Here is an 11,464-nt window from a genome sequence, read left to right as displayed (position 1 = left end):
TTCGTGCTGAACAACCGAGTTCATTCTGCAACCGGGCACTCCCCTTTCTTCCTGCATCAAGGGTACAATCCTGAAATCCAGGTTCGGATCAATCCGATGTCCGCGATGCCCGCAGCCGCTGATTGGCTCAAGATCCTGAAGGAGATCCGGGATGACACGCGCTCTGCGCTTGAGCTGTCAGCCGAGCGCATGAAGGTGTACTACGACAAGCATGTGCAGGAGGCACCGGTCTTCGCACCGGGGGACAAGGTCTGGCTTGATGCCCGGAACCTTAAGCTGAAACAGCCGAGCAAGAAGCTCAGTCCCAAGCGCCTCGGACCTTATGCTGTGCGGCGAAAGCTCGGAGACCTGGATTATGAATTAGTCCTGCCAAAGTCGGTGCCGGTGCACCCGGTATTCCATGTCTCCCTACTAAGCAAGTACATGCGTAGCGACATCCCGGGCTGGGAGCCAGAGGAGCCGCCTGCGATCGAGGTCGAGGGCGATGAGGAGTACGAGGTTGAGCGGATCAAGGATTCGAGGATCTTCCGGCGTCAGTTGCAGTACCTCATCAAGTGGAAGGGTTATGATGACTCACACACGTCATGGGAACCGGCGCGCAACATTGCCAATGCGCCGGCCCTCATAGCCAACTTCCACCGGAAGAACCCGAACGCCCCTCGTCGCCTCAATGCTACTACATCTGGTGGTCTCAACTTTCAGCCAATACCTTCGCCGCTGACTGAAGCACGATGCCGCTCTGGGTGGGAGATGGGCAAGGGCGCCTCGCATGAGGTCATGCGCCGTTGAGGGGGGGGTAATGTCACGAGTTGGTACGGTGTCTAGCCATTTTTTAATTTTTTCCCTTTCGCGGGCTCGAACCCACAACCTCTGTACTACATGCCTGATATGGACGCGTCGCTATCTACTGTACGATTAGATTATATGGGCGGCAGTGCACGGCACAGCTCGGGCTCCGCTGACACAGCCTCTCTGACTCACCGGCCCCCGGGGCCGCATCAGCATGCTGCGCACGGACCAGCTGTGCACGGACCAGTGCGCACAGCCTCCCCTAAACTTCCCCTGTATATAAGCCAGCCTCTGCTGCCCTAGGGACCTCAGTTTTGACCTCTTGTCCCTAGGTCAGTAAGCCCTCTCCTGTATTCTTTCTTTCTTACCTTACTAATATATTCACTTGTCCCTAGCCTTAGGTTTGAGCGTTGCTCACCATCGCTTCGGTGAGATCTAGTCGGATGCCCCCAGCTTTTAGGTTTTCCCCTGTCGCTTGACCTCAAGTCGCGACAGCGATATGTTCAAGCATCATGGGGCCCCGGCCAAGGTTATATCAGACTGAGACCCCCAGTTCGCGTTGAAATATCTCCATGCGGTGTACAAGGGACTAGGGATCGAGCTGGTGCTGTCTACAGCATTCCACCCTCAGACAGATGGCCAGACCGAGCGCTGGAATCAGGAGATCGAGCAGTACCTGCGTGCTTTCACAAGCCACAGGCAGGATGATTGGGCATGGCAATTGCCGCTTGCGGAGTTTGTGCTGAACAACCAAGTTCACTCCGCAACCGGGCATTCCCCTTTCTTCCTGCATCAAGGGTACCATCCTGAGATCCAAGTGCAGATCAATCCGATGTCCACAATGCCCGCGGCCGCAGACTGGCTCAAGATCCTGAAGGAGATCCAGGATGACACGCGCTCTGCGCTTGAGCTGTCAGCCGAGCGCATGAAGGTGTACTATGATAAGCATGTGCAGGAGGCGCTGGTCTTTGCGCCGGGGGACACAGTCTGGCTTGATGCTCGGAACCTTAAGCTGAAACAGCCAAGCAAAAAACTCAGTCCCAAACACCTTGGACCATATGCCGTGCGGCGAAAGCTCGGAGACTTGGATTATGAGTTGGTTCTGCCGAAGTCGGTGCCGGTGCACCCGGTGTTCCATGTCTCCTTGCTTAGCAAGTACACGCGCAGCGATATCCCAGGCCGGGAGCCGGAGGAGCCACCCACTATTGAGGTTGAGGGCGATGAGGAGTACGAGGTAGAGCGAATAAAAGATTCAAGAATCTTCTGACATCAGCTACAGTACCTCGTCAAGTGGAAGGGTTATGACGACTCGCATACGTCATGGAAACTGGCACGCAATGTTGCGAATGCACCGGCCCTCATAGCCGACTTCCACCGGAAGAATCCGAACACCCCTTGTCACCTCAACACTGCTACCTTTGGTGGTCTCAACTTCCAGCCAATGCCTTCGCCGCTGACTGAAGCACGTTGCCGTTCCGGGTGGAAGATGGGCAAGGGCGCCTCGCATGAGGTCATGCGCTGTTGAGGGGGGGGTAATGTCACGACTTGGTATGGCGCCTAGCCGTTGTTACAATGGTCTATACTCCTATATTGATGCCTGACTCGTAGACAACGAGCGAGGGCTTATGGACAGTGCGTCATCCTGAAGATCGAGCGAGGAAGTCGAGAATGACCACTACCCCAAGCGAGGAGGAGCAGAGACTTGAATGAATAACCAGGTCGAACTTAGGGTTCGACCGACTAATGGTATAGCTACTTATACAAGTACCGACTGCGCACGGACCATTGTGTCTATGTGGACGTGTTAGTGAAGAAAGAAACGTAGTGGTACGATGCCGAGTACGAAGTGCGCACGGACCCCATTATGTAAGCTACATAATGTTCAACCTGTGGGTGAGCGCTAAGACAGGCACCAGTATGGGCGCTAGTAGTACAAGGAATAGAGCGGAAAGACAAATGTTTCATTACCCCCCTGCCAGAGTCGAAGTCCCATTCGACTATCTACTGCTCACCATCTCCATACAACTCCCAGTCTACGCCGTCGTCCTCCTCTTCGTCGAACCACTCGTTGCGTGCATTTCTCCCCAAGTTCTTCCATTCCTCGCCAGAGAGGTGCTCCTGACGCGGCCAGGAGCTGTCCCATGTCCATTGAGTGGTGTCGGGTGTCCAGTCGGGATCGACTTTGCGAAAGACGATGGGTGTATCGGGGCGGGGACACGAGGGTCCCGCGACGGGGCTGGCCAGGGGTTCGGGGTTAGCGCTACGCGGTGGAGGGATGGGTACCGCCTTTGTCTGCCTCTCTCTTTCCTTCCTCTCCTTCGCCTCGTTGATGATTCCCTCGAGGAACACATTGTCGACGACCACCCCCATGCGTCGCGCAGGTTCTTCAGGTGGTGCGGATACGTGTCGCTTCATCAGCCTGGTTCCGCACTCCCGCTCCAGGTGTCCAGGGGCTTCTTTCCCACATCCTGTGCATCGTACGTCCGGACAGTCTCGTACCCAGTGTTGAGATGATCCACATCGCCTGCAACTTCCCTTCGGGGTCCACCCAGGGTTGGGTTGCCAGTCAGCCGGGATAGTAGTGCTCCGTGGCGTTGCTTGGAGGAAAGGGGATGGGATCGGGGGCCGCCTGAAGGCAGATGTCGGTAGGGGTGCGGGTAGGGGTAGGTACGCGTTGGGGATGGCGCACGGGATGAATTTGTTGTGTCGCGTCCAGATGCTGCGTGGTAGGAGCGGTTGAAAGCGATGGGCAACTTTCAGATTGTCGAGTCGAATGAGCTCAGTGAGGACACGGTCATCCTGTTGACGTAGGAGTCGCTTGTGATGGTCAATGACCTCGTTGGCTGCCTTGACAGCCTCGTTGTATTCGTGGCGAGCAGAGAGGTACGCTTCTAGTGTAGCGCGGTCGGTGGCATTGGTTGCCTCGGGGTTGTGGGTTTTGAGTTTATTGAAGACATCGGTGGGGTTACTGAGGAGTAGCGTCAGCAAAGCGCTGTCGCCGACATGGGTGTGCTTAGGGGTGTAGATTGAGATCCTCTTTCCGCCTTCAGTTGAAGGGGCATTGAACTGGTCGAGGAACAGGAGGGTGGAAGACATGTTGATGCGAGTGGGGATGTAGCGACTGGGTAGAGCTGCTATCGATTCAGCTCAAGTCCTTCCTGTTCTTATACTCTGCCAACACTTCATCTGCCATCCCGGTTAGGTTCGCTTCGGGCTCCCATGAGTCATTGGCTGTTGAGTAACCCTTCCACCTGACGCGATATTCCCGGCGTCGCATCCTCTTGTTCTCTCGGTGTCCGATGAGGGCTTCGACTTCGTAGTTATCTTCGCCCTCGATAAGGTCAGGAGGTGGCCTCGTGTAGTTCGGACCATGGATCTCCGTCTCAGAGTAGGGAGATAGAAGCCATTCGTGGAAAACGGGGTGGACTCGCCAGGTGCTAGGGAGGTCTAGTTTGTACGCGACCATTCCGATCTTGTCTAGGACTTTGAACGGCCCTTCTCGCCTCGGGGCTAGTTTCCTGGACGGATACGGCAGCTTCAAGTTCCGGGAGTCTAGCCATACCAGCTGACCTTTACGGAAGGAACCCCCCTTCCTTTTTACTCTCTTGGCCAGGATGTTCTGTGCCATCTCCATTGCCGCATGTGCTTCCTCGCGGATGTTTTGCAAGTCCTTGAGGCGATAAGCCGCTTGCGGCGTGTTTGATCTGGGGTGCGCAGTGGGTATTCCACGAGGTTCGTATCCCATCATGAGTTTGAATGGGGACGTCTTCATCGTGGAATGCTCGCGGGAGTTGTGAGCAAATTGCGCGGTGTGAAGATGGTCAGCCCACTTATCCGGATCATTGGCAGTGAAGCAGCGGAGGTAGATCTCCAGCTCTTGGTTTACTCGTTCTGTCTCGCCATCGGTTTGCGGATGGAATGCCGTACTCATGGCTGATTGAACCCCAGTCATTTTGCAAAGTTCTTGGAAGACTTTGGACGCAAATTGCGGTCCTCGGTCGCTGATGATCTTGTCTGGGAGTCCAAACCACTTGTAGACCTCTCTGTACATTGTGTCTGCCGTCCCAAGAGCATCAATTGTTTTGTTGCATGGGATGAAAATTACCCCCTTCGTAAGGTCGTGGTCCACTACGACCAAAATTGAATCAAAGCCGTTGGACGGTGGCAAGTCGGTGATGTAATCGCACGAGAATGTGCTGAAGGGCTTGGCATTTGCATGGGGTCGAATGGGGGTGATGGGCGGACGGGCTGGATGCGTGTTAACCTTCATTTGCTGGCAGATGCCACAGCCGTTAACATAGCGGGCAACAAACTGGGCCATGCTCGGCCACCAGTAGTCACGGTGCAAGCCGAGGAGGGTTTTCTGAACACCAGGGTGTCCTGCGGAGGGGAGGTCGTGATAGTGGGAGACGAGACGTTTGCAAAGAGACTCATCTGGGGGTACATAGACCCAATCCTGGTATAAGAGGAGGTCGTCATCGATGGACCAGTCTGTTCCAGTGCATGGTGTTCCTTCAGTGCGCGCCGCAGTGAGGCCTTCCTTCATTATTGGGTCATCCTTAAAAGAAAGGATGGTGTCACGGGTGTCGATGTCGATGGCAGCGACCCATACTTCCGGTGGGAGCATAACGATGTCAGTGTTGTCATTAGAGCCGTCGTCATGGTCGGGTCGGTGGGAGAGAGTGTCGCTCTGCACCATTTGGGTACCAGGAACATGTACCAGGTGGAAGTCAAACTCGGTCAGTTTACTCGCCCAGTGTGCTTGTCGTCGGTTCATGTCTTTGGCTTGTTTCCAGTATGTGAGGTTCTTGTGGTCGCTGAGAATTGTTACTGGGTATGGGCTGCCGATGAGGTAGTGCTTCCACTCATCTAGTGCGCGGATGACCGCATATAACTCCCTGTCATAGATGTCGTAGTTTCTCTCTGCTGCATTGAAGCTTTGGGAGAGGTATCCGCAAGGATGCCAATCGCCGTTGTCATCACGTTGGCGTAGCACTGCTCCAGTTGCGAACTTTGAGGCGTCGGTTTCGATGGCGAAGGGTCGGTCGGGATCCGGCATACGTAGTACCGGTTCTTCTAGGAATGCCTTTTTGAGGGTCTCGAAGGCTTTCTGTTGGTCAGACCCCCAGGTCCAGGCGACGTCCTTCCGGGTGAGAGCAACCAGCGGTTGCGCTTTGTCCGAGAAGCCTTTGATAAACCGGCGGTAAAAGTTTCCAAATCCAACAAAGGCGCGTACTTGCCTGAGGTTGGACGGCACCGGCCAATCTGCAATGCCAGCTAGTTTGACGGGGTCCATTGCGATTTCTCCTGGGCGGATGATCATGCCGAGGAATTCGACTTCGGTGATGTCGAAGGCACATTTCTCCAGTTTGAGGTAGAGATCATGTTGTCGAAGTTGTTCGATAACACATCGTGTTCGTTCTTCATGTTCTGCCTTGTCCTGGGAAAAGATCAGGATGTCGTCCATGTAGATGCAGAGCCAGCCTTCTTGAAGCATGTCTGCAAATATTGTGTTCATCATCCACTGAAACGTAGCGGGGGAATTACACAGCCCAAAGAACATCACCGTGGGTTCGTACAGCTGCGGCAGTTTGCCATCAGTTCCGGGTACAATGAACGCCACCTTCCATTCGTCCCCTTTCTTGATTCGGACATTGTTGTATCCGGCGCAGAGGTCCATCTTCGTGAACACCTTGGCATGCTTCAACTTGTCGAGTAGATCCGATATAAGCAGGAGCGGGTATCGATCCTTGACTGTGTTCTCGTTGAGCAGCCGGTAGTCTTGACAGGGACATAGTGAACCGTCCTTTTTACCAACAAAGAAGAATGGACTCGCCAACGGGGATTTCGAAGGGCGAATGTACCCTTTACTCAGGTTCTTCTCGAGGAACTTGTCGAGTTCCTTTCGCTGCTGTGGGTTGAGCAGGTAAACCTGTTGCTTCATGTCCACGAAGCCCTCCTTGAGGTTGATTTCGTGGTCATATTCGGTATGGTTCAGAAGTCGCGCAGCGGTGCCTTTGTCGAAGACGGAGAGGAGATCGTGTAGGTAGGACAGTATCATCTGTGGTAGCGTTTTTTCTGTCTTGCCTTGGGCGTTCGAGGCTGCAAGTTCAGTGGATGTTGTGACTCGCCTAATGTCGTGGTGGATCTTCCAGATCATGCCATTGTGGAGTCGTTTGTAGCCGGACGAGAGTTCGGGGAGTCGCTCCTTGAGCGGAACATCCCTTACTGCCAGGGATTCCTGTTTCTCGTACTTGGTGATCATCGGTGTTCCTGATAAGTAGGAAATGATGAACTCATCGTCGTCGATGTCCTCTGCTTGTTCTTCGATGGACGCAATACCCGTTGACCCAAACCCATCCTCCCCGTGTTCCGTTTCGTTGATGCGGTCGGTTAGTGTTACTGGTGGGGTGTTTATCCTTTCAAGGATGAGCTGAGCAACTCGGTCGCCAGCTTTGACGGTGAACGGGAGCTCGGAGTTGTTGACCAGCAGGACTGAGACCTTGCCTCGGTAATCAGAGTCGATTACTTCTGCAGCAACATCAATTTCCTTTAGTGCTAGACCGGACCGAGGTGCGATTCTTCCGTAGTGTCCTTCAGGGATAGCCATGATAAGATCGGTGCCGACCAGGCCTCGTCGTCGGGCAGGGATGATGAGTTGATGCGCAGTAGAGATGTCATATCCTGCTGCGCCGCTAGTCTTTCGTTCGGGGAGGGTTGCGTGCTCCGAGGTGGAGATGACGACAAATTCGTCCTCCGTTGGTTCTGGGAGTGGGGTAGTTACGGCCTTCTTTAGTTCTAGCCGGGCCACTCGCCTTTGGTACAGGTCCATCTTCCAGGCCCTTGTCTTGTCTTTCATCCATCGGTGGTTTAGTTCAACTTGTCCGGTTTTCCAGTCTATCTTGGGGTTTTCGAGCTTGAGCCAGGTATGGCCGAAGATGATGTCTTCCTTGCCGATGCTGGCAACGTAGGCTTTGACAAATCGGGGTTCTCCGCTTATCTTGTAAGATAAGAGAGCTCTTCGCGTAATGAGTGCTTCTTTGTTTGGAGTTCCATCCACGTTGAAGACGGGGATGGGTCGGGGGAGAGGTTCTGTCCGAAGTCGATGCTCTCGGACGAATCTTGGGCTGATGAAGATTCCTGTTGCGCCGCTATTGATGAAAGCACGCGCCTCGACGTCTTTTTGTCCCACAGTAATCAGAATGTGCAGAGCGCGTTCATTTCGGACTACTAAAATTACACGGGACAGTGAAACGGATACGGGCAGTGGTTGCGTCGGCTCACCCTGCCCCTTCAAAAATCCTCCATCGTAAGTTCTTCGTACAGCTCCCGCTTCTCGTCAGCTGAGAGTGTCTTGATTCTGGCATGGAAGTCGTCCTTCCCAGATCCTCCCTGGTTCGGCCTCCCACCCCCTTGTCGTGCGGCCGCTTTCTTGTGGCAATCCTTGGCGCTGTGGCCCTTGATGTGGCAGTAGAAGCACAGGTTCCCGTCCCTGTGGAGCTTCCGATCGGCCTCGTTGAGAACGGCTCCTAGTTCCCATTTCCTTCCTTCCGATGTGAAGGTTGATGCGACGGCAGCGGTGTCGATATCCATTGGTTCGCCATAGTCCCTGGTGTCTGTGATGACGAGAGCCCCTTGCTTGGCTGCGTCGGTGTTTCGAACTTCATCGTACCAGGCCTTCATGGTGTTAGGTTAATCCCTAGCGACCCTTGTTGTGAGCGCAAAATACAACTCCTTCGGGAGTCCTTTGATGAAATTGGCGTGGAGAGTGTGGTAGTCGTTCTCGACGCGGTTGGTGCCATTGACCTCAGCGTCCTTGAGCTGAGCCTTTGATGCTAGCTGCTCGAAGCGGGTGACGTAGTTACCGAGGGAGAGCGCCGTCTTCCTATCCTTCTGTCGTTCAGGGAGTTTCATCAGGATTTGATGTGCCTTGATTCGCGTTCCGTGCTCAGGGAACGCCTCTTCTAGAGCGGCAACGAAGTCTGCCCAAGTGGAATAGACCTGGACTCCCCCTGCCGACTTCTCGTAATACGTGTCCGCCCATGTTTTCCCCAGATCCTTCCTCATCAGCGCTACGGTGAAGGCAATCTTTGCTTCATTGCTAAGTCGGGTGTTGTTGGTGGCGACAAAGTAGGAGAGGATGCATTGGATGAAGCGTCTGAGGTCCTCTGCCTTTCCGCTGAAGGGTTCAGGAGCAGGGATGTCGAGGCGAAGGGGTCGGTTGGCAGTTGACTGTTGGGATTGGTATGCTGCGAGGGCGACAGCGATGCGCTGATTGATGTCTTCTTGGGTGAACGTTGCCATAGGGACTTCAACCGGTGCGTTGGTTGGTGCGGGTGGGGCTGGTGGTAGTTCGATGTCTGGGATTTCGATGGGAACGTACTGAACTTCAGGGAGTTCGAGTGGTTGTTCGTTGATGGGTGACTGCACGCTTTCTGTTGCTTGTGTAGGTTCGACGTCGATCCGTAGGGTGGTGAATACATCTTCTGGGTGAGCGGGTGGGTGTCTCTGGTAGTAGCTAACGAGTTCTTGATGGGCGACGACCTGCGGGTTTGGACCTGTTGCACGACACCAGGTGCCGCCTCGAGGGTAGATGGGAGCTCTTTTTGTGGAGGTGACGAAGCAGCGATCTGCTCGGTCGTACTGGAGGAGCGGTGATCCTGCGAGGGCTGGTAGTCCCAAAGGAACTGGGTTGACTGCGTTGTTCGACGTGATGGTGGATGAGATGTTCGACTAGGTAAAACTAGGAACGTAGCTTAGAAAGTTCGACCTTTTGATACAACGGTCTATACTCCTATATCAATGCCTGACTCGTAGACGACGAGCGAGGGCTTATGGACAGTACATCGTCCTGAAGATCGAGCGAGGAAGTCGAGAATGACCACTACCCCAAGCGAGGAGGGGCAGAGACTTGAATGAATAACCAGGTCGAACTTAGGGTTCGACCGACTAATGGTATAGCTACTTATACAAGTACCGACTGCGCACGGACCATTGTGTCTATGTGGACGTGTTAGTGAAGAAAGAAACGTAGTGGTACGATGCCGAGTACGAAGTGCGCACGGATCCCATTATGTAAGCTACATAATGTTCAACCTGCGGGTGAGCGCTAAGACAGGCACCAGTATGGGCGCTAGTAGTACAAGGAATAGAACGGAAAGACAAATGTTTCAGCCATTATTTAATTCTTTCCTTTTCACGGGCTCGAACCCGCGACCTCTGTACTACATGCCTGATATGGACACATCGCTATCTACTGTATGATTAGATTAGATGAGGTGGCAGTGCACGGCACAGCTCGGGCCCCGCTGACACAGCCGCTCTGACTCACCGGCCCCGGGGCCGCATCAGCATGCTGTGCACGGACCCGCTGCACACGGACCAACACGCACAGCCTGCCCTTATCTTCCCCTGTATATAAGCAGGCCTCTGCTGCCCTAGGGACCTCAGTTTCGACCTCTTGTCCCTAGGTCAGTAAGCCACCCCTTGTACTCGTTTCTTACCTTACTAACTAATGCATTCACTTGTCCCTAGCCTTAGGTTTGAGCATTGCTCACCATTGCTTCGGTGAGACCCAGTCGAACGCCCCCAGCTTTTTAGGCTTCCCCTGTCGCTTGACCTCAAGTCGCGACAGGGATGGGACGACCAAACCAGAATGCATCCCGAGCAGCACAGGCACAAGGATAGCCTACCGAGCGCAATACAATACCCGAATCCTATAGGCCCTACTCCCATCCCCCTTCTTCCGCATTCCCCTACCCATTCTGCTCCCTCCTTCTGCCTAATCTTTACTTTACTTTACTGTCCACACTATAATACCTACCTATTGCATCCTAGTTATTCACCCTTGCACCCATGCTCCCTTTCCTCACCCTCACACAGTTCCTCACTTCAACAGTACAGTACTGCACCAATCGCACACCCACTGACCTCATCCCCCGTGTGACAGACCACTCGCGCAACCCCTAACGATGCACCAAGATAGCCCAAGATAGATTACTCCCTAGCGCTCTTATGTACATGCATGCAGTATCCGGCATAGGGCAGTGCACCCTCCAGCGGATATAAAACTGGATTTAAAAAAAAATGCTTACCGTCGCGAGGGAAGGGGTCTGCAAACCTCCTGACACTGACAGCGCCACAGGTGGTGGAGAGGGTACGGAATTGGAGGCGGATGGCACAGGCTTGGGTGAAGGTGCTGGAGACAGAAACGTCAGTAAAGAAATCGAAGACGAGAGTCAGGTCGAGGGTCTCAAGGACGAAGGGGATGATACCGATGGAGAGGCCGAGAGAGCGGAAGATGCTATCGAGATGAACGAGGACATGGGCGGACAATTGCAGGATGTTCCGGATGCTGAGTCCGAGCAACAAGAAGACGACAGCGAGGAACAAAACGATGAGGATTTGGACGAGCAGATAGGCGACCTTGATGCGCATGACCCTTCTGCTGTGGACGAGAAGCTATGGGGAGATGAAACTGGGCCGCAGGACTCCCAAGACGGAGGGAAGAGCAATCAAGATCACTCTACCACTGACGGGCCCTCGGAGATGACAGAGAAGGATGAAAGGAGCAATAAGAAGGATGCGAGACCGGAGCAGTCTGATGCCGCACCTCAGCCAGATGCGGAAGATGCGGATGGGGATGAAGAAGAAGAAATGGAACAGGACGGGAATC

At 54.0% G+C, this 11,464-nt stretch overlaps 2 protein-coding genes across 2 annotated transcripts; both read right to left on the bottom strand.

Annotated features, from left to right (window-relative positions):
• Positions 1 to 2,580: 2,580 nt before the first annotated feature.
• Positions 2,581 to 3,885, bottom strand: POSPLADRAFT_1149263 (hypothetical protein; the record flags this gene model as incomplete). Its single annotated transcript, XM_024486285.1, has 2 exons — positions 2,581 to 2,660; positions 2,802 to 3,885. The coding sequence occupies 2 exons, from the start codon at positions 3,883 to 3,885 to the stop codon at positions 2,581 to 2,583; spliced, it is 1,164 nt and encodes a 387-aa protein (XP_024336488.1).
• A 4,596-nt stretch (positions 3,886 to 8,481) lies between these two features.
• POSPLADRAFT_1149799 (hypothetical protein) lies at positions 8,482 to 9,737 on the bottom strand (the record flags this gene model as incomplete). Its single annotated transcript, XM_024486348.1, has 3 exons — positions 8,482 to 9,149; positions 9,173 to 9,485; positions 9,582 to 9,737. Coding segments are annotated over 3 exons (1,137 nt in total), but the record flags the coding sequence as incomplete, so codon positions are not given.
• Positions 9,738 to 11,464: the final 1,727 nt, after the last annotated feature.

The sequence above is a fragment of the Postia placenta genome (genome assembly GCF_002117355.1).
Source record: "Postia placenta MAD-698-R-SB12 unplaced genomic scaffold POSPLAscaffold_11, whole genome shotgun sequence".
Classification (NCBI taxonomy): domain Eukaryota; kingdom Fungi; phylum Basidiomycota; class Agaricomycetes; order Polyporales; family Adustoporiaceae; genus Rhodonia; species Rhodonia placenta.
The sequence above is the reverse complement of the archived record's forward strand: the minus strand, read 5'-3'. Positions and strand labels throughout refer to the sequence as shown.